General features: G+C 44.0%; 2 protein-coding genes across 8 annotated transcripts; both read left to right on the forward strand.

The window, feature by feature from the left end:
• The first annotated feature begins 8233 nt into the window (after nt 1-8233).
• ndufv3 (NADH:ubiquinone oxidoreductase subunit V3) lies at nt 8234-14723 on the forward strand. Of its 4 annotated transcripts, none has more exons than XM_041950641.1 (4): nt 8234-8306; nt 10123-10234; nt 11376-12614; nt 14403-14723. In XM_041950641.1, exons 1-4 carry the CDS (start codon nt 8262-8264, stop codon nt 14558-14560), a joined length of 1554 nt encoding a protein of 517 aa, XP_041806575.1. In that variant the 5' UTR covers nt 8234-8261; the 3' UTR covers nt 14561-14723. The 4 variants fall into 4 exon arrangements, with proteins under 4 accessions (XP_041806575.1, XP_041806576.1, XP_041806577.1 ...); XM_041950642.1 differs by having other exon boundaries at nt 11379-12614; XM_041950643.1 differs by having other exon boundaries at nt 10123-10228.
• A 499-nt stretch (nt 14724-15222) lies between these two features.
• Nucleotides 15223-25290, forward strand: pknox1.1 (pbx/knotted 1 homeobox 1.1). Of its 4 annotated transcripts, none has more exons than XM_041950881.1 (11): nt 15223-15264; nt 16781-16893; nt 18238-18368; nt 18891-19062; nt 20174-20374; nt 20553-20703; nt 20826-20923; nt 21667-21795; nt 21883-21959; nt 22314-22480; nt 23423-25290. In XM_041950881.1, exons 2-11 carry the CDS (start codon nt 16843-16845, stop codon nt 23602-23604), a joined length of 1359 nt encoding a protein of 452 aa, XP_041806815.1. In that variant the 5' UTR covers nt 15223-15264; nt 16781-16842; the 3' UTR covers nt 23605-25290. The 4 variants fall into 4 exon arrangements, with proteins under 4 accessions (XP_041806815.1, XP_041806812.1, XP_041806814.1 ...); XM_041950878.1 differs by lacking the exon at nt 15223-15264 and adding an exon at nt 15548-16601; XM_041950880.1 differs by lacking the exon at nt 15223-15264 and adding an exon at nt 15550-16394.
• Nucleotides 25291-25372: the final 82 nt, after the last annotated feature.

Below are 25372 nucleotides of genomic sequence, written 5' to 3' on the forward strand. Positions count from 1 at the left end.
GAGTTTCGTCAAACTGACTGTCTTGCCCTTCACCGCTTTATGACCATTAAAATTCGAGTAATTCACCAGCAACAATTGAGCGGCGTTTATCCCAGTTCAGGTCTTAAATGAAAGCTGTAATTCCGCAGCGGGAGGTTCGCTCACCTGGCCGGCACCTCATTTGCAGTCTTGGGATTTCCTCACGCACCAACTCTGTTTTTCTGTGTAACAGCAAGCTCACATACCGGCCTCCATCATGACGGTCCTGGAAGGAGATAAAAAAAAACAGAACCAAAACCTGTGCAGCCTGTCGTGGAGAAGAAGGTAACTGATGAAGATATGAGCAGGATTCATGAGGCCTGTTGCACAGTTCCTGGAGAAGTGACCTACTCAATACAGGCAGAAAGTCCTTGAACAAAGCCGTGGCCTCACCCAGACAAGCCACCTTGAAGATCTCCTTCATAACGCTGATTCCATAACAGAAGAACTGGAACATGGTCCACTCCAATTAAAGAAATAATAATAATGGACGAGGGAAATGGTATTGCATTTTAGTTTTTCATGTATTATACAATGCTGTCATATTACAAAGGCCAAACAGTATTGACATGTATATTATGGGTGCTCAGTGCATGTGTGATGCATTTAAGAAAAATACAAGTGCATTGTTGAATTTTCATTTCTGGTCTTTTTTATATCAAACATTTTAATCCAGAGTTATCATTATTATACTGAATAAACTGCTATCCATCATGGACAATGATCAGCACCCTCTCCATCACACAGTGGACAGACAGCGGAGCACCTTCTCCCACAGGCTGCTACAGCTCCACTGTCGAAGGGACAGATACAGGAAATCTGTCCTGCCACATGCCATTACACTGTACAATAACAGCTAAAATAATAATAATAATAATAATACAATACTTCTTACCACTACTGTTTGCTTTTGATATTTTATTATTATGTATATAATTTTTTACTGCTTGCTATTTTGATATTTTATTATATGTAGTTTGTTCTTTATAGTCCTATTTCACAAATTTTCACTTTTTTCACTGTGTTATGCTTACAGTCACGGTACACCTCATTTTCTACACACTGCCATTTGCTGTAGATATTCTTTTTTGTGCAATGCTTTTTAATTACTACTGTTTACTATTTTGCTATTTTATTATTATGTATATAATTTTTACTACTTGCTCTATCTATCTATCGTTGCTTTTCATATATATTTATATGGACATGTACTGACAGAAAGGATCCATGTTTACTATTTATTGCTATGTGTGTAGCACTGCGAGGTGGAGGTGGAGGTGTAGGTGTAAAGTGCGGTGTGCAGTGTTCACAGTTCTCACAGTCTCTCCTGACTCCAGTGGGGGGGGCTGCTGGGGGTGACAGCTCTGGGGAAGAAGCTGTCCCTCAGTCTGTTAGTGCTGATCAGAGCAGCACAAATAAAACAAACTACTGTTAAAAGGGTTAATAAAATAGCGAAAACACAACAGCAGCTCTGTTCGGACTGACGACCGGCTTGAACGTGGCCGCACACCGAGGCTCGGAGCGCAATGATGAGTTGGCGTCGGGGAACCGGGAGGCGAGATGCGGGGCTAGAGCTAGGGTTACAGAGGGAACGCAGCCATTATTAGAACTCATTTAAACAAAACTGCAGCAGCAACATAACAGACCTGCCTCACAGATGGATAAGCCGATCCCACGCAGAGGATGAGCGCTATCACCTGCCGCCAGCCAAACAGTGATCGGGCAGACAAGAGCGGGTCGATGCTTACCATTTAAGCAGTTTCGACGTACCAGAAAAAAAACAAACAGTCGAGACCGAAAACAGCCCACGCCACTGCGTGGTTGTGAGCAGTGATGTGGGACAGGTGCGTACCTGCGCATATTTCCCAAAAGCACCGCCTACTAATCAAAGGATGTGTGCGCATGCGCCGAGTGCCACAGTCATCCTGTGACGTCAGCACATGACCATTGTCCTTTGATCAGTAGGCGGCGCTTGGGGTCGCTTTGATCCTGACACGCTAGAGGAGATACATGACTTGTCACCATTCCTAACTTCTGTCAGTACCAATTAAAAGCACACAGCAGAGTCAACATACACCTTTATACCTTCGAGGGATCATACATTCTCACCGCAGAAAGTACTTACTTAACTAGACATGCATTTTTTCAAGAAAGCTGTACCCCTGAAGGAGTATGAGTTACTCCAAGGGACACTTGAAGCCACTCAGTGCCAAAATGAGGCGCTTGTTGATAAGAATAAGTTCCTCATGCAACAAGGCCTAAAGCTCTACAAAGAAAACAAAGAGCTTCGGAATCAGCTGGACAAATTCATCCAGGAGAAAGAGGCCTGGGAGGAGGACAAGGCCCGTCAGGCAGCTTCTGAGGCTGAGGCTAGGGTTGCTGAGGCTGAGGCGAGCGTTGCTGAGGCTGAGACTAGCGTTGCTGAGGCTGAGACTAGCGTTGCTGAGGCTGAGACGAGCGATGCTGGGTCTGAGTCGAGCGTTTCTGAGTCTGAAACGAGCGATGCTGGGTCTGAGGCGAGCGTTTCTGAGTTTGAGACGAGCGATGCTGAGTCTGAGTCGAGCGTTTCTGAGTCTGAAACGAGCGATGCTGGGTCTGAGGCGATCGTTGCTGAGGCGAGAGCTTGCGAAGCAGACACTCTGCCCAATGTTCTTGATGCAGATACAAAGAAGAAGAAAAGGCCATGGTGGAAATTGAGGTTTCCAGAGAAGCTCAAGTTTTGGAAGAAGACCAAGGATGTTGTTCATCCAAGTGAGCCCATCCAGCTACGTATCATTGACGCGCAAACAAAAATCATCAGTGAACAGAATCTCTTGATCCAGGAGTTGAGGGGCGTCAGTGAAAGGTTTGCCCATCTCTCTAATAGGGCAGGACAGCTTGAGATCAGGGAGAGCACGGACATGTCGACCCAGACCGCAGGACAGCTTGAGATCAGGGAGGGCACAGACAAGTCGACCCAGACCGATCCTGCCCCGCTCACTGAAAACACAGATGAGCCGTCTGTGCCTCAGATGGTCTGTCCAAGTACAGGGGACATCGTGAAGTCAGTTCGCCTCAGGCCAAAAAACTGAAACAAAACTGAACATCATCCAAGAAACACCCCGTTTGGCAGCATACCAGCCGCATCAAGACACATCAGAGGTTGGCGAAAATCAGACTAGACGCAGCAAATGGAGGTGCAAATAAGAACAACAGGAACAATAAGGTGCAAAATAAGAACAATAAGGGTGCTAATAAGAAGGTCCAGACAAAGTATGAGAAGCTTTCACAGTAGGGCAGATTCAAGAGCATCTTCATCTCTGCTTAAGTCCTAAACCAGAGTGGTGGACGAGGGTAGAATGAGGACACTCGTTTGTGTGGTTTTCTCCGGGTGCTCCGGTTCGCCAATAAAAAAATTTAACCAAAATTGAACTTAGTCAATAGTATTATAACAAACTTGTTAAATACTTGCCAAAAGTAATAAAATTAGTATTTTTATATAATTTGTCTGTTTTGGGAAATTGTTCTTTTTGTGAATCGAGGGTCTAAGGACAGAGGATTGTAAAGACCCTTGAGGCGCATTTGTGATTTGTGACATCGGGTGGTAAAATTGTCCAAACCTGTCCGACCTTCGAGCCCAAGTATCTTTGTAGTTGCTCCTGCAAGTGCTACTGAGATATTTTCACTGCTCTTGTACTTGCTGAATGAAGTTACACCGATGCTGGTGTTCTTTGAAATCTAAAGTTACGGATTTAAAATGGTTATATGGGACAAGGAGCAACACAGTCTAACCAGCCAGAGAGACAAAGAGTCAAATTAAATGTTTCCATGTAGCCTTTTTGCCTTACTGCCCTTCTGCCTTAGTTGCCCTTTTGCCTAAGCGCCTTTTGTTGCCTGTTTTTCGCGCTCAACAGGCTGGTTTATTAACAAAATGGGGTCAAATGCAGTTTGTGTTCTGCCTGTGAGGCCTGAAGCCCTGAAAGCATACGGGCTTATCAAAGTTGCTCCAACCTATTTCCCGCACAGGCATCAATATGCTTTGCCTTCTGCACAAATGATACTATACGTCAATTAACTTTAGTTTGAATATAATAAAATCAACAAGTCTTAAATAAAATTGACAGTATTGAAAATGTAAGACCCACTTTCCTATGTTAAGTTACATCCATCATTTTCCAGAGAGGTTGTGAATAAACTGTTTTAACTCTTCTTTAATTCTGTGTTTCTATCATGACTGCTTTGTTTCTACAGTGCGTTTGTGAAATCAACATTGTCTCATATCTTTTAGTAGATTATTGTGTTTAACAGGAGAAACAACAGACAAACAGTCTTATCTTTCTTACCATCTAACATGGGGGTTGCAACGAAAATTTCATTGACATGTGCAATGACAATAAAGACTCTTGAATCTTGAATCTTGAATCTTGAACACTCTTTTTTCACTGTCTGTAATCCCAACAAGGCAGTTGACAACCATCAGGGAAATCTCAGAACACACTGGAGACAAGAGTTCCCAGGATAAAGCAGAAGTACTAAATGGGAATAAATGCCGGCATGAATATTTCACCAATGTCGTTTTTAAGCAAGAGAAGATGAATTTAGGCAAATTAGATAAGAAAAGCATTTTTGAGGTTGAACCGAACATGTTGAGCACAGACACAGCCAGAGTCTTTGACGTGCCACAGTCCTCGGACAGGACAGCCAACATGTGCTCAGGCTTTCAGCACCGCGGACAGCAGGAAGTTGTCTGTTTAGTGTGGTGGTGACGGCACAGATTACATTCTTTTGCAACACTTGGGATACATTAAAAAAATGCAAGTCATACTTGAATCTCTGGTCTCAAAGAGACATCTCTATTCTTGGCAGAATTTTCCTCACAAAAACAGAATGTCTCTCGAGATTCATTTACCCGGCCTACTCACTATCACTCTCCAAAAGTGCAATAAAATCTATAAACCAGGCTAATTTTAATTACATTTGGAAAAGGAAAACACACTACATTAAAAAAGGAATCATAATTAAGGACTATGAGGAAGGAGGCCTAAATTCATGAGGCCTGTTGCACAGTTCTCTGCAAAGTTCCTGGAGAAGTGACCTACTCAATACAGGCAGAAAGTCCTTGAACAAAGCCGTGGCCTCACCCAGACAAGCCACCTTGAAGATCTCCTTCATAGTGCTGATTCCACAACAGAAGAACTGGAACATGGTCCACTCCATTTAAAGAAATAATAATAATGGACGAGGGAAATGGTATTGCATTTTAGTTTTTCATGTATTATACAATGCTGTCATATTACAAAGGCCAAACAGTACTGACATGTATATTGTGGGTGCTCAGTGCATGTGTGATGCATTTCAGAAAAATACAAGTGCATTGTTGAATTTTCATTTCTGGTCTTTTTATTTCAAACATTTTAATCCAGAGTTATCATTATTTAAATCATTTTTTTTATTGAGTAAAATACAACTCTTTATTGAGTGAAGTAGAACTCTATTCATAGTAGAATTGGACCTCTATTTTGAGGCAGTTACTACTCTGTACAGAGTAGAATACAACTCTGTATTGAGTGAAATGGTGCTGGTGCTGTTCTCACTTTATGCTAAATTGAGTAAATTTCAATCTAGTGGAGTAAAAGATGAACTCTTGATAGAGTAGAAATAACTGAAAATATAACTCTATGATGAGAGTAAATTTTTGCTCTTTTTTGGACTGGGACCAAATACTAACTTTACTTTTGGGAGTAAAACTTTTCTCAAATTGAGTAAAATCTACTCTTCAAAATGTTCTGTGTACCAACACCTGGAATCAGTGTCACTTTATCAACCACATCTACCTCCTCTGTGATTGTAAACATGTATAATCCACTCCTGTAGTTGCCGTTTGTCCAAGCAACAAAAAATTTCAAACCAAACTTCAAATCATAAAAAATCAAAGGGCCACTGCTGCACCATGGGTTTGTGGTGTACGCGGGTGGGAAAAACGTAATGTCCAAACAAATGTTCAGTTTCAACAAAAAACGTGGTTTATTTAACCAAACAGCGAGCAAACAAAGAACAAAGACATTCCACAGTGCTTCTCCCGCTCCGGTAAAAAACCATTTGCCCACCCAGGTGCATGCTGGTCCCTTACCGTAGCCCTACTTATGTCATTGGGTGCCCCCCTAACATGCCCAAATTATACAAAACCACATATGACAAACAAGAAAACACCTATACTAAACAAATAAACAGAATACTGACAAAAAATCTAATCATAATGAAATCAAATAAATTGATTAAGAATAATCAAATCTAAATACTTACAAAACTAAATACTAAACTAAACAACACTAAATACCAATAAATAAATAGTTCCGACAACAGATAATTTAAAATGCATTTTTGGTGTAGGCCTAATTAGTCTATTACTGTTTGTGAACTGAATGAGTGAGGTGAGCTCCTTCTGCACCATTGTTTTTGTTCAGATTGTTTGATTTGATTTGTAGAGGCTATAGCTGAATGGAGCCTACTTCAGTAGCATACAGTACATCTTACTTGAATATGTGCTTCAGTATTGTTCTATTAGAACAAACACTTTAATAGTGTGGTGTTTCATGGTGGTCTTCATCTTTTTGTGCCTTCAGTACCACAATGTGGCATTGCACAGTAAATAACAGGTTAATACATAATGTAAAATGCATTTGGTGTAGGTCTAATTAGTCTGTTATTCTGAACTGCATGAGTGAGGTGAGCTCCTTACAGCATTTTTTTTTCAGATTGTTGGATTTGATTTGTTGAGCCTATAGGCAAATGGAGCCTTCTTCAGTCGCCTACATCTTGTACTTGAATATGTGGTTCATTATTGTTCAGGACAAACACTTTAATGTTGTGGTGTTTGGAGTTGAGCTAAGGTTTTGTTGTTATCTTACATGAACCTGGGAAAGTTGCATTAAAATAAAATATCATATACTTGAGCAGAATACAGGTAGATTTTTTTAAAATTAATTATTGAAGACAACCACGAAATCTTGGTGTCCCTCATTGTCCCACTCAGATGTAGTCCCTGTCCCACATGTGGTAAATTGGGATCTGGTCACCCTACAGGACACTGATAGACAACTTTGTTGAGTGGTCTGAACAAAACCACCTGAGGCTGAACATCAGCAAGACCAGAGAGATGGTGATCGACTTCAGGAGGAAGGAGACGCCTTCACAGCCACTATGGATCAAAGGGGAGGTGGTGGAGGACTAAAAAATCAAAGTCAAAGTCAGCTTTATTGTCAATTCTGTAGTATGTACAAGACAAACAGAGAATCGTATTTCAGATACCTACAAATACCTCGGAGTGGTGATCAACAACAGGCTGGACTGGAAATCCAACACGGAGACTGTGTACAAGAAGGGGATGAGCAGACTCTACTTCCTGAGGAAACTGAGATCCTTCAACGTGTGCAGCAACATGTTGGAGATCTTCTACCAGTCTGTGGTTGCCAGCGCCATCTTCTTTGCTGTTGTTTGTTGGGGCAGCAGCATCAGAGCCAGCGACACCAACAGACTTGATAAAATCATCAAGAAGGCTGGCTCTGTACTCGGACTCAGACTTGAGTCTTTTCAGACTGTGGTGGAGAGGAGGACGCTGAATAAACTGTTATCCATCATGGACAATGATCAGCACCCTCTCCATCACACAGTGGACAGACAGCAGAGCACCTTCTCCCACAGGCTGCTACAGCTCCGCTGTCGAAGGGACAGATACAGGAAATCTTTCCTGCCACATGCCATTACACTGTACAATAACAGCTAAAAAAAAAAAAAAACTCTTTTGTACAATACTTCTTATCACTACTGTTTGCTACTTTTGATATTTTAATTATTATGTATATAATTTTTACTGCTTGCTATTTTGATATTTTATTATCTATAGTTTGTTCTTTATAGTCCTATTTCATAAATTTTCACTTTTTTCACTGTGTTATGCTTACAGTCATGGTACACTTTATATGTAGATTTTTATCTGTCTATCTATCTATCTATCTATCTATCTATCTATCTATCTATCTATCGTTGCTTTTCATATATATTTATATGGACATGTACTGACCATGTTTACCTCTTTGTTCATCTTAGCTGTGCTTGCTTTGAGCTGTATTTCTATCTCTGAAATTGCTATGTGTGTAACACTGCGAGGAACTGATAGAGGAACCCTTTGGTTCTTTCAGACAGCATCGTTGTGGAACCTTTGCGTTTCACAGTTTCCGCCCGGAGCATAACACTGGGAACTCAAAATGGCGGCCTCCCTGCTGCGGTTAGGGCGACTCGGTTCCCTCAAGGTAATATCAACTGAGTTGTCACTCAAAAGATTTACATGTGTTGTGTTTTGATGATAAGTGAATAATAGAGATCAGCGTACGGTTTATTGAAGACAGCGAGCGCGACAGTTGTCAGCAGGCGCGTTTCTGGTTCGCAATGACCCGAGACGCGTCCGTATGATCCCACCCCCGAGCAGAAGGGCACAGACGGTAGCTCTCTGACTTTAACCACACCTGACGTCCCTCTGGGCTGGTACACCTCATCATAACTATTTTATAACCATCTTCAGCTTAAAATTTTAATGCTGAAAGCTTCCGGTTTAAAGAGGCCAATCACAGCTCCTATACACGACCACAAGCTAGCTGCGTTAGTTCAACAACAACAAGCGCAAGAAGCCGAACAACACACTGAGCCTTTATATGTTTTCTAATTAGCTAATTTAGTACTTTTGTGTTAGTTTAATTTCCTGTTCACCACATTGAGGTAAGTTTCGGTCATGAAGTAGTGGGTGTTGAGCATGAACATGGGGCCAGGAGGAGCAGCTCCGGAGGCAGAGACACCTGCAACAGGAGCGGAGAGACGAGAAATAAAACTACAGGACAGAGATGTCGAGTTAGTAACATGCATTAATTTGATGAGAGGATGCACAGGGAGGAGCTCATGCATCTTGGGAAATCTCCCGGCAGCTTTAAGCTGTATCAAGTTCAGTCATGGCATCAGAAAGTGATTCAAGCTCAGGTGGACTGATGTAAATATGAGTGGCAGCCAGAATCCACCTGTGTTACAGTCGCTGCGAAGTTACTTCATCACACTTATTCAGGATGCATTTAAATACTCGATTGCCACAAACAGTGTGGCTTATTGATGTGCAACACTGTCCACCCAGACATTGCATTTATTTAACTGGAGCTTCCACTCAAGCTGACGTAGAGTCGGCGTATTTATCCTCCTTTTGTGACCAGTTAGATGTCATCAAAAACACTAAGGAAGAGGAAGAGCTGTTAAAAGGATCCTCTGTGTAAACAATAGGAAAAAAAAGTCAGTTAAATATTTCCACAGTATGAATCATCATATCACCCAACCCTTGGTGCCACTCGCCATAACAAAAGCTTTGAACTAGCCATCATCCAGCCTCAGTCCCCACCCAAAGCACACAAGGCCAGAACAGCTGTGCAACATTTCAGGTATGATGACAACAGCAGAGTCGAAGAAAGAGTTCCAGTAAATTACAGCAAATACTGAGTGAAAGCAACCACGCAGCTAACACCTGAATCCAGCACGTCACATGACTCCTACAGTGTCTGGCAGTGAATAGAAACCTGTGTGATAAAATCTATTTTTCCAAAGTAAACTAAGTTGATTTGGAGTTATTAGACTTTTCTGTATTTGAAAACAACCCCAGAAGGACAATAACAGCAAATAACTGCATTATTGTATCTGATTATTCTCATGTAGAAAGAAGATGCTCATGTTTGTGGTTGGACTTGATCTAAATACATTTTATATAATATTACAATAACATTTCCTTGCTGTTTGTCAAGCTAAATTATTTTAAGGTTCTGGTTTATCTGCACTGCACACTGTGTATGTAGCTGACTCTCTTAGCCCAGGTGGCACACAGTGATGGCTAACATATGGCCTGTGCTTCACTTCATCAGCCCAAAAAGCTCTTGTTGATCTCTGTGTGGAATTTCAAAGAATTAGAACACACGGCTCTTAACTAGTCCAGTCTCTTTGCATCACTCCTTTTATGTCTCTTGTCAGTTTCCATGCTGAAGGCTGATTGTCTTTGTATGTTTGTTACTCATACCATAATGTTTCTGTGCTCTTGTGCAGTGTCTCCAGTTGGAGAGCTGGGGCGTCCTGAGGAGCCGATCAGCTGCTTCGTTCTGCACTGAGGCTGTAGCGCCCCCAAAGCCGGCGAAAAAGACAAAGGCTGCAAGTAAGAGTAAGGCCATTTGATTCTGTTCGCTTTATAAAGGTTGACATTTTAGTGTTTAGAGCGGGTGTGGGGAACCTTTTTCCTATCAAAGGCCATTTCATCTTTTATCACTGAGTTTCCACGTCATGTTTTCCTTCACCTTCATGAACTATTCCAGACAAACTGACACCTTGAAACAGTGTGACTTTGTCTGGTGCTCGCAGCTCCACAGCAGCAACAAGGCTCCTTCACAGATCCTCCTTCTGAATGAGGTTTCAGCTTCTTAGCTTGCTCAGCACAAACCTGCATAAACCAGCATAAAACTCCTCCGAAGAGCGTTAACTTTATCTGCACATCTGTCCTGCAGCTCGTCCAGTTTAGCATGTTTGTAGCTGGAATGACTCTTAAGATCGACCTTTTTCATCACTTTGAGCTCGTCCCTGCAAACTATCAGACACATTGGCTTTTCTTTTACTTTGTCAGAAAATACCATTTGTCCATTTCTCTTGAAAAACACATCACTGTGCAACTATTTTCCCTTTTCTTGACAGTCGTTATGATGCATTGACGTGACATCAACCGCTATGTGCGTGTTGCCTTCAGGGACCACCCGGGAGGACAAGTTATTCTGCTATTCTCACTTATTTTCTTTTGTCGCAGAAAAAAGTAATTGCTGTCTGGAGAATTTTTTTGGATTTCTGAATTACCTTGCAGGCCGGATCAAACGGATGTTCCCCACCCCTGGTTTAGAGTTTTGCTAAGTGGTTGCTGTTGTTTATTAATGATGTTTCACCCATCCTTAACCTTTATTTGTATTTAAACTGATTTTAAAGCTTAACATGTAGCTCCTCTCCTGCAGTGCCATCAGGTCTAATGTGCCAAAAGGTTTCTTTCAGTCATTCATTCCATCCAGAATAATTCACAGTTAAAATTAAGTTTACTAAAAGCGTTGCTGATTGTGATTAGGAATACAGTATAAAGGTTAACAGTAAGTTCACGTTGAATGTTGTGTTGCTGTAATTCTTTCAGTTTTTGAAATAAAATGTGGAAAACTCCAGGAAAGCAAGAAAGTTTTAGGGAACTTTGATCCCCTTTGGAAGTCATATCACTTTACTCTGAATGTTTGGTGTTTTTTAACTGCTGTTGTTCCATTTGCCATTTTCCTCAGCAGCAGAGGCTCCAGATGAGAGAGCAACCTTGTTAGCCTACAAGACCGCAGTTGCCTTCCCAGTTAAACTTTCAGAGCCTGGAGTTTTCCCAGCACAGTCTGTAGATGTAACTGAAGCAGTGGCCAGCCCCCCCACCTCCTACGAAGCTACTATAGCTGCAACAGCTACAGCGCCCGTCACTGCTGCCTGTGAACCAGCTGTAGCCGAGCCAGAGGCAACAGAGGCTCCAGCTCCAGCTCCTGACCCTGACACTGCTCAGGCTATCGCTGACACAGCTCCACCTGTAACTGACGCAGCTCCCACAGCTGCTGAGCCCCTGGTGGATGCAAGCAGTAAGACCACAACAACAGACGACACTCCAGTTGCTGCCTCCACCACAGATGATGCAGTGCCAGCTGCTGCAGCCTCCTCTGAGCATGGTGATCCAGTTGCTGATGGGTCATCCTCCTCCTCATCCAGTGACTCTGACTCTGACTCTGACTCTGAGGACGAGAAGTCAGAGTTGAAAACTGAAACCAAGAGCTCACCACCAGAGGTGTCAGAATCCACTGTGAAAGGAGAAGCAGAAGTCCAGGAGGTCACATCAGAGCCTTTAGAAGCTGAAGTGGCTGCTGAGGCTGCAGCTGAAGTGAAGGAAGACCCTATTGAAGCTCAGGAGGAAGTTCCACCAGAACCTGAAGCTACTGTTGCCTCTGTTGCTGAGGCTGTACAGCAGGCTGCTCCAGCAGCAGCAGCGCCCACAGAAGCTCCCGGGAAGGCACCCAGTGTTAGCGCTGAGGAGTTAGTTGACTCCGCTCCTGAGGTCTGCACTGCCGCCGAAGATGCTGCAGAGGGCACTGTGACCAGCCCAGAAGTTTCAGCTGAAGCAGTGGAACCAAGTCCAGAAGTCATAGAAGACGTTCCATCTCCTGTTGTTCCTGAGGCCCAAGTAGAAACTCCAGCTGCAACTCCAGAAAAAGCCCAGACTGACACTCCTGTAGAAACCACAGAGCCTTCCTCTGCTGAAGCCCTCGCAGACGCCGCCCCTGTGGAAGCTGTTCAAGCTGTCCCTGTGGAAGCTGCAGAGCCTGTGGAAGCTGTTCAAGCTGTCCCTGTGGAAGCTGAAGTGGCTGCTGAGGCTGCAGCTGAAGTCTCTGCCCCTGTGGAGAGCGCAGAGGAGCTGGTGGACCCTGCTCCAGTCGTAGCGGAAGCTGCAGGAGAGGAGCTGCAGGCGGAGGCCCCAATTGAACCATCTGAGGGTACACACTACACCACCCTATCCCCCAGATCTCTACCTCTCCCTGTCTTTTTTTGTGGACCTTTGAGCCCCCACAGATGACCATACTTTTCTGTCTATTCTTTGTAACACATTCTGTGTACTGCTGAGGTGTTAACCAGGTGTCACTCACAGTAGTTGCTGTTTTTAATTATCATTCTTTTTGTTAACCTTTGCTCCATCGCTGTGACCTCACTGGCTGCTGTGATGAAGCCTCACTGCCTTAGTTTCATTAGTTTGGTTGTTTTGCATGAGCTGGGTGTAGTGTCCCTGCATTTTAACCATGCTCACAGGGCTTTTTGGTGCTTTCCCTTTCCTTCCACATTTTTCTGTTCCCTGAACATTGCCTTTGCTTGCATCCTGCAAGTTGAAGTTTAGACTTGTCTGTCTTTGATCCGCCCACACATCTCTGGCGATGCAGTCGATGCACGATGAAGGTGATATTGCTTGTTGCATACTGTGACACTTACCCTGCTCATGTTCCTGCTTCTAGCTTTCTTTCAGTCCTTCTCACTTAGCTTCCTCACTGTTGCCAAATCCATCTTCACTCCCAGAATATTTCTCTCAGACTTTACGCTTTATGATAAATTGCTCGGTTTGGCTCATTTATTTCATCTGTTTGTGTGAAATATGGGTTACAGGGTTTGTGTGATAATGTTAAGGTTACAGGTAACGATGTAGTTGTTTGGTTTCATTGTGCCAGGTAATGCTACTGCTAACAGTAATGTTAGAGCGCACAGTTACACTGAAGACGTTTCTCTGAGGCCTCCTGTTCTGACAGCAGCTGGACGGGCAGAAGCTGGGAGTGGTTGGAGTCAGTGGAGGTTTTTCAGGAAGCAGGATCTCACAGTTACAGAAATGTTTTTAAAAATCACAAGTTCAGTGGATCTCACAGATTCTGATCCTTAACGTTCCTGTAACTGCAGCCCTTTCAACACTTCTCTGACCAACTGGGTAATTCTGCCTCCTGGAACAGCCCCCTCCTCATCCTGCTCTTTAATTTCACCACTTGCTCATTTCTTTCCTCCGTTTTTTTAACTTTGTAAATCTGTTTTTCACCTGAAAGCCTTTGGTGTTGATTAATGAAAACTGTAAATGTGTCTTTCCTCTGTGATTGTGGATGTTGAAGATTTTTGTCTCTGTCTCATGATAAGGGGTTTTCCAGACGGATTTAGATGTAAAAGTAAATTGGAATTTAAAGAACATTATGCACTGCTGTTTAATCAAAGTTTCCAACACACTCCCACTTTGACTCGTTGCCCCTTTTTAAAAATCCATTTCATGCGTGCCTCTGCCAGCACTTCTCTAGTATGGGCCGTCTTTACTGGCTGCAAGCACGTTCACCTTCACATGGTTTCCCCTCACAAACACGATCTTTGAGGCTTTTCACACCAGTGTGTCTCCACACTCTGTTGGGGGTAATGTGGCCTGCCGCCATAGGAAATGTCCCACCATAAACCACCTTTGTCAGCATGTGTGAATATGTAAATGCGCCGTCGCTTCAAAAATCTTTTAAAATATTTACAAAGCAAGCCAAATTCTTGTTTTTATTTTGTAGCTCATCAGAACTGCTGACATCAAGTCTTAATTCTGTTTTTTTTTTTGCCTTAAACTCAGTAACGCTGACAACGACACAGACCCAGTATTGTATTTGGCTAACCTTTTGCTATTTCTGTTTAAATGCATGAACAGCAGGAAGATTTGTGTACTCACCTTTGTGCCAGACTCAGCTTTCTTAAATGCCCTTTTGTTTCTTCCCCTCCTTCTGCAGAGGCTGCAGCAGCGGCACCTCCAGAGCCAGAGGAGCCTTTTGATAACAGCACTTACAAAAACTACCAGCACCACGGCTACAACCCCTACACATTTGCAGACCTGGATGTAGAGATGGCCAAGTTTCGTCTCCCTCAGCCCTCCTCACTCAAACACTAGTGGATGTGGCCTGGCTGCAAACCGTTTTATTGTTTAAAGATGATGGTGACAGTGTTGTTTGCACCTCTTTGCATATGATCATGCTCCCACCTGTCAGATCTGCATGAAATTCTGCTGTTAAAATGTTATATTATTAAAGTACACAACTGAGGAATGCAGCCTGTATTTGCCTGGTGTGATTGTGTTTTGTCTTATAAAAAGGAATATGCATATAAAGGGATAGGCAAAGATCAAACGCTTCTTTTTTGCTGCTTTTCTGCCTTGGGGGGGTCATTTGAATAGAGCTGAGTGTGCAAGTGGTTTATCTGTGTTTCTATTTTAATGATTGCAATTTTCATTCCCTTAGCCTGCCTGCTTGCACATAATGCCCTAATTATTCCAGCTATATGCATTCTTTTAGGAGACAACAATCAGCATCTGTTGTTATGTTTGTGTATTAGTGTGTATATGATTACAGAATATGCATAAAGGAGTGTAAAGCTGGAGATATACATAGAAAATGTGTAAATGAGGCCAGTGAATAGCGTTTGCCAAGCAAAAAGCCCCAGCAGGGTGCAGAGGGAGCAGGACGTCATGTCTCCGCCTACCTCATAAATATTCATGAACCGAGAGCCCCTGCGTGCCCTTACGCGATGACGCAACGCGACAACTGCGGGTCCCGATTGCTGCAGCCGCTTGTCAGTGTGACGAAGATTGGCACTCAGGTAAGCTGTCACTCAAAATCCCTCTTTTTCCGTTCCCTATCAATCAAACAATCTGGGCCGCACGCAAAAATGCCCCGGGGCGAGGAGCGCGGACCGAGTCAGGGCAGTGGAGGATGTTTTTGGAAGGGAAGCAGAAGCGGCAGAGCTCCGGGAAGAATTAAAAAAAATCTGTATACAGGGGAGGGGGGGTAAAAAATATGTCGGCGTTTTGGGGGCAGAGGAGGATTGTGGAAAAGCAAAGGGCGAGAGCTAGAAACGAGGCCCGACAGTTGTAATGTTAGCGCGGAGGGGAGGGGAAGGAGAGGGCAGCTGTCCCTGCTTGATTGATTGACTAATGTGGGAAGGATTTGAGGATCAACCGGGCTAGCCTAGTGTGCAGCCAATGCTTCTTAATATCATTGCAGTCGAATTACTGTACACGACTTATAAGAAATGCATATTCATTTAAAATGTAAATTGAAAAACGCTAAAGCGACCGAAGCTGTCTTGTTATTTGGGCAAACAGCTCGCTTCGTATCAATCCGCAGCGGGGTCTTTTTTTGTACCTGGCTAGCTAGCTGGGTTAGCTTGTTTTTTTGGCAGTGATTCCCTTGCTAAATATGGCGCTTTGCATTTTGGCTGCACCGTACCAGCATGAGAAACACTTTTAAGTTAACAGTTAGCTCCCTTGCTAACGTTAGCTGTTGGTTAGCTAGACGGTTGCTCGTTTGAGTTAACCTCGGATGGGATTCCGGAGCTAACAAATGTAGCGTGAACATTACAGGCTAACGTCAGCTAAAGATTGTGAATCAAGGCTTAATCCAACCGAGCTTCTTTGTCTACAAATAACACGAACGTTTTCCCAGTTAGAGGGTAGTTAGCTACTGTTAGCCCAAAGGCTTTTTTAAACTTTTATGCCCCCTTGCCGCCACAAATGGTGCGAGCAGCTAAAACGGGGGCTAAAAGCTAAGTTGATCGTGGTGGGTGTGTTAAAAGCAGTAGCAGGGTAACGTTAACATAAAGCTCACTAGTATTACAACAACACACTTCAGGGTCGGTATATCGACCTTCTCTTGTTTTTAGGATTAGCGTGAACAGATACGTTCATGAACAGTGACGAGATCTATCGAAATAAAGTAAACGCGGTTCATGTAAGGTTCCTACTTTTTTCTTTCCCCCGTGTTTTGCCCAGATGTATTTGCATATGCCAGCACAGAACAGTTAACTGTTGAGTTTTTTGTGTTATATATATTTTGTCATTATTTCTGCTTCTCCTCCTTCATGGCCTCCAAACGCTACACGTTCATTTTTGACCATAAGGATGTCAGTTTTAGCAGTTCAGTTTTTGCTCACCCAACGTAAAGTCACATTAATCAATATTAATGTTCAACAGTTCTTTGTAGTATGAAAATAAGCTTGTTCGTTCTCCTTTAATCACACCATCCCAGTTCACAAAGCTAAAAACAATCTTTCATTCTGACATCATGACAGCTACACTGTTAAAAGCTAGTCTAACTGTGATGTGTGTATTGTGTAGGTTGGCCACCTGTCCCTGCTCTCTATAATGCCCCAGTGTTTGCAGCATCTGCAGTGAACGTGATGGCAGCCCAGTCGGTTTCCATAGACAAGTACCCAAAGGGAGAGCATCAGGTGGGTGAGAGGGAGGTATTTGGTTTGGGACCGTGAGGCCTACATATCCTGCTCCAGTTGGCCGAACTGCACTATTTTGCTTCTTGGCTGCAGACAATGGACCACAAGCATGTGTGCGATAATGACACCGAAATGGTTCAAGCTACAACTTTCAGTATTCTGTATTGTTTGCCCATGGATCCCCCAGTTATTTTTAGTGGTGACAAGTCAGCCTGGATAGCCAAACAAAGGGAAGCACTTTATGCATGTAATACTAGAACACAGGCAATGTTAATGCTGTTACATCAGTTTTAGTAATCTGTCGGCAGCATGCATGTCTGTCTGTCTGTGGCAGGCCACCACAAATAAATCACTATATGAGAGACACTGATGCAGTTTAAATCCCCTTTTCTGCCAAGTATTTGTGTCTGTCTGTGCTTATGTAAATTGCTTACAAAACATCTTTATTCAAGTGCCAAATTAGGGGGTGTCGAGAGCTGAGAACGATCTATGACTAATGAGAAATTTTCCACCCCAAGCAAGTGATTATTTTTAGCTTGTTTGCGCTCAATCTAAGTCATTGTTGGTCTCGGTCACATGGTTGGGGATGGGATTTATGCTCTGGAAGGGATCCTGGCCTGCTGGTAGGCAGGCACGGTGTGAAAATGTGAAAGAAAAGGAGGAGAAACTTGGCTCCTGATGTATGAATGCGCTTCAAGTGGAGCGTTGCAGAGGCTAGAGACACATTTTAATGTGTCCTTTTGTATGCATCCAGTGACAGGTGTGTACACACAGGTTCTGGATTATATTCTCAGTTCCAGTCAGACCATAACACCAGATATGCCAGTGTTTAGGGCTGCATTGTGATTGTAACACAGCCCTGTTTGGATGTAGTCTTACCATACTGGCCACACAAAGCGATATCAAGAGACTGGAGGGAAAGAAGGAATGCAAGCACACATTTTGGTGCATCTGCCCACTGGAGGTTCATTAAGTGCAACAACAAGAAAAAACTCTGCTGGTGATTCGCAGTCACTGATACTGGACTGACGACTCATGACACTATAAAAACCTCTTTTTTGGATCACAGTAAGTCTTTGTACTCCTTTAAAATTAAATTCAGACCTGTATGAGAAATGTATAGTTTTTGATAGTGTTGTTCAGACCGTGGCTGTCCAGAGGGTTCATATTGAAGCGAGGCTCTGTGTGAAGCTTTGCCCTCCAGCTACTCTTGGTCTTCACGTGATGTCTTTATGTCTCTCATTCTCCGCCTTTCTCTTCACCTCTTCTGTCAGTTTCTATCTCTGTTTCTGTCACTCTGAAGATTTTCTTTTTCTCACGTCTGTGTTTTCTGTTTTCCTGCAGATGCAAGGTGTGGCGACGGTGGACAGCGATACGGAGCAGAAGTTTATTGAGGGGACGCTGGCAGAGGCACCCAGCCCGGCACCCACAGAGCCGCAGACACCCATGGACGCAGACAAAGCCTCCATATATCGGTAGAACTAATTTGCTTGTGTGTTTGTCAGAGATCCAGAACAGCATCCATCTATTCTTAAATTTGTGTCCTTCTCTTTCCCATCTTGACTTAATGCCTTTCAGATTGGCCAGAAACTAAACCATCAAGAAAATATAATGGAGTCTGTGAAGCCCTCCCCTTTGTTCATGTGACTTTGATATTTCTCCCTGGTGTTTGAAGTGTGTGCGCATGTGCTAGTGGAAATGTTTGTTGCACTTTTGTTGTATTCACACTGCCCACTTACAGTCTAGTCACAGCTGACAAACCAGTCACATGGTCCGAAAGCCACAAAAAGCTCATTTATTGGCCAGAATGTGTCGGTGCACTGGGTTGAAATGTGAAGTCATGTTGCTGTCGTCTCCTGTTCAGAACGGATGTGCAGGAGATGCAGAAAGCAGTTAATACAGCAGCCTTTGTACATGTTCTGTTACTGTGGAGAAAGTGTAATATGATTTTGATGAGTGAAATTTCGCACTGTTTCGTGTGGGCGCACCCTTCCCAGGCATCCCCTGTTCCCTCTCTTGGCCCTGCTGTTTGAGAAGTGCGAACAGTCCACGCTGAGCTCTGACTGCATCACCTCGGCCAGCTTTGATGTGGACATTGAGAACTTTGTCCGCAGTCAGGAGAAGGAGGGCAAACCCTTCTTCAGCGAGGACCCTGAACTCGACAACTTGGTGAGACGCCTCAGCCCTGTTACACACTGAACCTACACACTGAGAATGCATTTAGATGTAGTTGGCATCATAAACAAACCTGTTCAAAAAGAAAAGAACAGAAAAGAATAGAACAGCTGTTTTTTAACAAGAAGTCATGATACCATAAAGTAGAAAAAGAGGTTTAAACAGAGTGGAAGTCAGAGCTGGATTTGACTGGTTGGCATTTAATTTTAGTATCTCTTGGATCCTCAGCTCCCATCCGTATCTACTGAAGATTTATTTTTTAGGAGAATAACATTGACCGAAAATTGAAAAAACGTTTTTAGCTCTGACGTCGTTGACAGCACCAAAACAGGGACGAGAGGAATTTCACAAAGAAATACAAAATGGAACCTCGGTGACCTTTAACCTCAGCAGCACGGTGAGATGCCGTCCTGTCCACCTGTTGATGAGAATACAGAACGATCAGATGCTGCGATCATTGAGCCGAACCTGACCTTGTGTTTGAACTCGGGCTCTTACTGAAAGGATCTGCTGCTGATATGTTTTAACCTCTAGTACACACCTGTACGTTTGGTTTTTTAACTTTTGCTCTGGATGGTCGTTCTGATGCCTCCTTTATATGTTACAGTTGACAAGTAAACCTCCCGAATAATCAGTTAACACAACAAATGTTAACACAGGGTGACCACAAGCCTTGGAAAGTCATAAAAAGCACTGAATTCAGTTTCCTTCAAAAAGGTATTAAAACTTTTCCATTCAATAAGATTGTTCCCTAAATGTTAATGACTCAAAATATCAGTGTAGAAACCCCCCGAATCAACTCTTATTTTGTCCTCAAATTACTGCACTTTTTTTTTCAGCCTCATCGTTGTGCACTGAGTAACGCAGGATAACAGCATGAAGCCACTGAGGCTAACAATTCAGCAAGCTAGTGAGTGTGTAAGAGGTAACAGGTGAGGCGTTCGGGAATATCAGACACTTGAAAGCAGCAGCTTTTCGTCTGACAGCAGCCAGAAGAGAGAGAGGACAGCAGAGGGAAAGACACAAAGTCAGAGCGAAGTGTCCAAATCCTGAGCGTGAGAGCTGCCGTGAACCTCTTTGTGTTTTTGACACCTCCGACCTGTAGATGGTGAAAGCCATCCAGGTGCTGCGGATCCACCTGCTGGAGCTGGAGAAGGTGAGCGACCTGTGTAAGGACTTCTGCAGCCGCTACATCGCCTGCCTCAAGACGAAGATGAACAGCGAGACTCTGCTGAGTGGCGACCCGGGAAGCCCGTACTCCCCCGTACAAGGCCAGATCCAGAGCTTCTCGCCCACCAAGACTCAGGTATGACCTGAAAGGTGGACTGCACGCATCACCACCATCACCGGGTGCAAGAGCCAACTGCCACAAGTGGTTGGCTCTGTTGGTGCCTTTGAAGTGAGACACTGCCTTTAATGCACGTCGGCACATTTCACTGCTAACCAATGTTAGCATTCACATAATGTGACTCTGTGTTGTGTAGACCCCCAGCTCCATGTCGGGAACCATCAGTCCCCAGGGTCAAATCGTGGTGCCCGCGTCCGCCCTGCAGCAAGGGAATGTTACCGTGACAGCCGTCAACCCCACCCAGGTGGTCGCAGGTATGTCACCATGGCATACAACGCCTCCCTCAGGTACTGTACTGTCAAGACTGCAGCTGAGACATTGTCATGTAGCAGTGGGGCACGTTGATCAGAGCTGTCTCTGCAGCTCAGCAGATTATATAAAGCTGTGTGTGTGTGTGTGTTTATTCCAGGCGGCACGGTGTATCAGCCTGTTACAGTCGTCACTCCTCAGGGCCAGGTGGTAACACAGGCTCTGTCTCCCGGGACAATACGCGTCCAAAACAATCAGGTAGTGCATCTCTCTCTCTGTGACGGTGAGGCTGCTGGATAAAATCACCTCTGGGCAGAAACTGATAGAAAGATGATAGATAGCTGAAAGTGTTTGCAGCATGAAACTACATTTTGTTTGAGAAAGTTTTAAACTATCCAGAATATGCTGGATAATACAGAGATAGATATCAATTAGACCGATTCATAATAAAATATATATATATATATATGTAATACTTCAGGTAAGGTTTCCATTCCAACATTTCTTACAGAGGAAAGTAGCTTTCATTCGTTTTCTTGGTGAATCCTAAAGCCTGCACTCTTTAATTTGAGCTTTGACCTGTAACAGTGAAGCCAAGACAGCATTCCTGTTTTAAGATCGTGTGGTGGATAAAACCTGATTGGGAAATGCGTTTCAGGATTTCAAATGTTGTTTGTTCGCAAGAACATTTTATTATTTTTTGTGAAAAACACTTCTGTTCCCGAGGCGATCGTTAGACCTGCGCAACAATTTAAAACAGGCTCCAAATCAGCCAAACTCATAACTGCTGGAGCATAACGGCAATACAGAGAATGATTTTCACCTCAGTGCTGTGACCTGTTACCTGCTGTAACACATTCAGCTCCAGCAAACCCTCGAACACATCGTCTGTTTTTCAGCAGCTGTGATTTTTGTTCGTTCAGAGATTCAAATCCAGATGAAAAGTGTGTTGGTGACATGAAGGAAGAGAGAGGTGTCTGAATGAATGTGTGTCTGCTCAGCTTCAGCTGCAGTTTCACCAGGACCTGAACCTCTTTAATCACGACGACAACTCAACCAAGAACAAACGCGGCGTTCTGCCCAAACACGCCACCAACGTCATGCGCTCGTGGCTCTTCCAGCACATCGGGGTGAGTCTGTGCATCAAGTGTTCGCCTCTTCATCACGTCGGTCCTGAAAGAAACATGCACCATTTTCTTCTCTGTTCTCTTCTGCAGCACCCGTATCCAACAGAGGATGAAAAGAAACAGATTGCCAGCCAAACAAACCTGACACTTCTGCAGGTCAACAACTGGTGAGTTTGGGCGTCCTGGTGGCCCACAAACACAATCCAGCACCGTGAAGCTTCATGCCCCCACCCCCACGGGGATGCTTGTTGTCTTATTTCCTTTCATACCCACAAACAAAAACAGTAAATGACCTCAGGATCACAGAACAGTCATAGTCCTCAACGTAGATACAGGTAACTCACTGTCTTTCTACTTGGGATGCTAGCTTTGCCACATTTAGATATCCCTCTTAGACTGTGAGAAACAGGTTTGGTGGAGACGATGATGTCACATCCTGTCAGGACTGAAGGTGTAAAGATCTGCAAGAAAGTACCCATTCAGCCAGAACCAAACCAGCCTGCGTCGGTTTGTGTCTCCAGGTTTATAAATGCACGGAGGCGGATCCTGCAGCCCATGCTGGACGCCAGCTCCTCCGAGACACCAAAAGCCAAGAAGAAGACGCCTCAGAACCGGCCACTGCAGCGCTTCTGGCCCGACTCCATCGCCGCAGCCGGAGGCACTCACCAGCAAGTCACCATGCCAGACGGTACGCAGTAATCGAATGAAAGTGAAATAGAATCTAAAAAGATCTAAAACAGCTCAAACAGTGTTCGAACAAAGTGTGTCACTGTGTGATTGAGGCAGACGAGCTCAGCTGTAACAGCGGCAACAGTGAAGCTGCTGTGAGTCATCTTCATCAAACATCCTGCACACAGTCAGTGTAAATGAAGTGAGGGAGCGTTTTATTGATCGTGTCACTGTCAAAGTTGAAGATCTGGCACACCTGAGTAAAGTGTGTGTTGACACAAGTATTTAAATATTCTTCTTCCTCTGGTGGTTTAATACATCGCTGAATGTTTAAAATCCAGCCAGAGGGCAGGCGTGTCCTGTTGGGTAACAGGTTTAACCTTCTAATTATTGATCCTGTCAGTTACACATCAAAGGCAGCGCCCAGTGTTAATAAAGCGAGGAGTGAAAGCAGAAGCAGCAGCAGCCTGCTTTGTCACAAATGAAGCCTCATAGAGCGTTAAAATTAAAAGTGCACATTTTTTGTCTGCTACAGCAAAGACGTCTGCTCCTTAAATCAGTTGTCCTGCCTTCACCTTTGAGGAAAAACCAGAAACCAAAAGGGAGACATTTATATTGAACATCTTTTGTTTCGTGGCTCCGTTTAGATGGAGGACTAGCCTCCATACAGTCAGTCAGAGGTTTGCTCCGCCCGCCAAACAGCGCTGATTTACAACACGAGAGCCACAGACATGAACCAGCAAACATCAGCTCTCCTGCTCAGGTTTCCCTCGTATCGAGCAGGTGGGAACACTTCTCAGCTGCAGCACATAAACAGCCTGTAAACACACATGCAGATGTTGCTTCAGCCTGTTTAGATGCTGACGCGCGTCATGACACGAAGGCTGCAGCGTGAGTCTGTTCACTTCGCCTCAACCAATTAGACTTTAACTGAATGCAGAGTGTTTTTTAATATTCCCAGGGACAATGGTGACCATGAACGTGGAGGGTCTGCAGAGCCTGACGTCAGACGGCGCCACGCTGGCGGTACAGCAGGTGATGCTGGGAGGCCACAGTGAAGACGAGTCGGGGGACAGCGGAGACGAGGACGATGACGCAGACATGGCCGGGCTGGGCCTGGACAACAGCGACTCGTTGCAGTAGGGGACACGCTCCCTCACACTCCGATCTGCACACCAGACGTGCGTAAATAGGTCTGCAGAATGCATGTGCGTTCTCGACACACGATGAATCATAGTACACACACACACACACACACACTAGGTTTACATAGAGCACAAAGCTACAGGACGGAACGGGAACGGTCCTGCACTCTTCCAACCCTCCACCCTGCTGAACGGCGGTTTATGCTGCGTGTGTGTACATCAGGAGTTTCATTTCAGAAACTGTTTTATAATTATTTAGTTGATGTATGCGAGTGCACTTTTTTGTATATTTAAGCTCAAAAAGATTAAAATCAAACAAACGGAAGAAAAAAAGAAGTGTTAAAACACCTGAAGCGAGTTCGTATGCTCCGTTACTAAATGTTGACTGATTTTTGATTTTTTCTCGGCCCCTCCTCCCCGTCTCCAGTTAAACTCTCGTTTTGGATGCCAACACTTTAGAGTTGTACCTGTAAGGGTTTGTCTTCACTTTTTGCATGCTTGTGTTTTGAGTAGATGTGCGCACTCTTACGACTGACTCCGCGCTCTCGCCGGCCCCCGCCGGCCCCTGCCGGCCGGGCTGAGTCCAGGTGGAGAGAATGAAAAAAAAAAAAAGAGGAGAGATGCTTATTTTTATATACAAACATAAGAAATTAGTGTTTTTGTTTCATTTTTGTGTTCTCCTGTTTTGTAAGGAATATTTATGTACAGATTCATAATTAAAGCTGGTGACCCTGTTTTCCAGGGTTCTTTGAAGTTTTCTAAAAAACAGAAAAGTGAATTGAATGCTGAAGAAAATTGCTATTTAAATTGGTTTTAAACTTACAATACTAACAAGGCCTTACCTGCGTTCTTTTCTAAAGAATTCTTGCCAAGAAGCACAAAAACAAAGTGTGACCCTTAATGAAATTGGTCAAAAAGACACTAAACTGCAGAACCCGTGTGGTTCTGTAAAGCAGCTCTCTGAAGAGTCGTCTCACAGTCACGCACTGCAGTGCTCAGATTTTTACCCTCATTGTGTATACCATACATTATGTCTTTTAATCATTTTACAGTAGTAGCGTAGGCGTCACTTTCTGAAATGCACAATCCAGAACACTATGCTAATCACACAATCACAAGGGTCTGAGTTGGGAACCCCTGGAGGGGCAGCATCCACGGTGAGACGTGAACTCCATCAACAGGAAGCAGTGGACTTTTTGCACGCATTAAACTTTTATTTATGTACACGTACATGCTACTGCGTCGAAAACAAAAAGCAGTTGGAAAGTTGGACTCCTTGTTTGTTGCCTGCCTGAAGGACTGGGACTAAGCGCTGCCGCCTCTGTTGCCCCCCCCCCCCTGCCACTACACACACGTAGTGAAAGATCTGAAATCTCTTTATCAATATGTTGATATTACTGCACAAGCTGGGGTGCCTCTTGTTTGAATATCTGTAATATTGTACTGTACAACAGTTGTCTGTCAGTAGGTGCAGTAATCTGGTTTCTATCCCTCTTGTACAGTTGAGACTTGAAATGGTTAATTTCATGCAGCCTGGGGGGGTGCAGTGACTCTGGGTGGGCCCTCGCTGAGCTCTCGGCTCCTCGTTTGCGTCTGTTTTGCTTTTTATGAAGCGATCTTCACTTTTCTCTTGTCTGTTTTGCCTTAGAGCTTTCTATTTTGGAATAAACGATGCCTAACTCTCTGCTGTGCACCGTCTCTTGTCTCTGCTCCGTCAGCTTTGCCCCCCCAGACGGGATTTGTGTGGCTCAAAGGCTCTATCTCTC

Source organism: Chelmon rostratus, chromosome 13 (genome assembly GCF_017976325.1).
Source record: "Chelmon rostratus isolate fCheRos1 chromosome 13, fCheRos1.pri, whole genome shotgun sequence".
Taxonomy (NCBI): domain Eukaryota; kingdom Metazoa; phylum Chordata; class Actinopteri; order Chaetodontiformes; family Chaetodontidae; genus Chelmon; species Chelmon rostratus.

Excerpts from the sequence above, each read along its gene's own strand:
- ndufv3 (XM_041950641.1), top strand. The coding sequence starts at position 8,262 with ATGGCGGCCTCCCTGCTGCGGTTAGGGCGACTCGGTTCCCTCAAG. Across the intron at positions 8,307-10,122 it reads GGCGACTCGGTTCCCTCAAG|TGTCTCCAGTTGGAGAGCTG; the intron begins GTAATATCAACT and ends GCTCTTGTGCAG. Across the intron at positions 12,615-14,402 it reads CCCAATTGAACCATCTGAGG|AGGCTGCAGCAGCGGCACCT; the intron begins GTACACACTACA and ends CTCCTTCTGCAG.
- pknox1.1 (XM_041950878.1), top strand. The coding sequence starts at position 16,565 with ATGTCAGTTTTAGCAGTTCAGTTTTTGCTCACCCAAC. Across the intron at positions 20,375-20,552 it reads TCTCGCCCACCAAGACTCAG|ACCCCCAGCTCCATGTCGGG; the intron begins GTATGACCTGAA and ends TGTGTTGTGTAG. Across the intron at positions 20,704-20,825 it reads GCATACAACGCCTCCCTCAG|GCGGCACGGTGTATCAGCCT; the intron begins GTACTGTACTGT and ends TGTTTATTCCAG.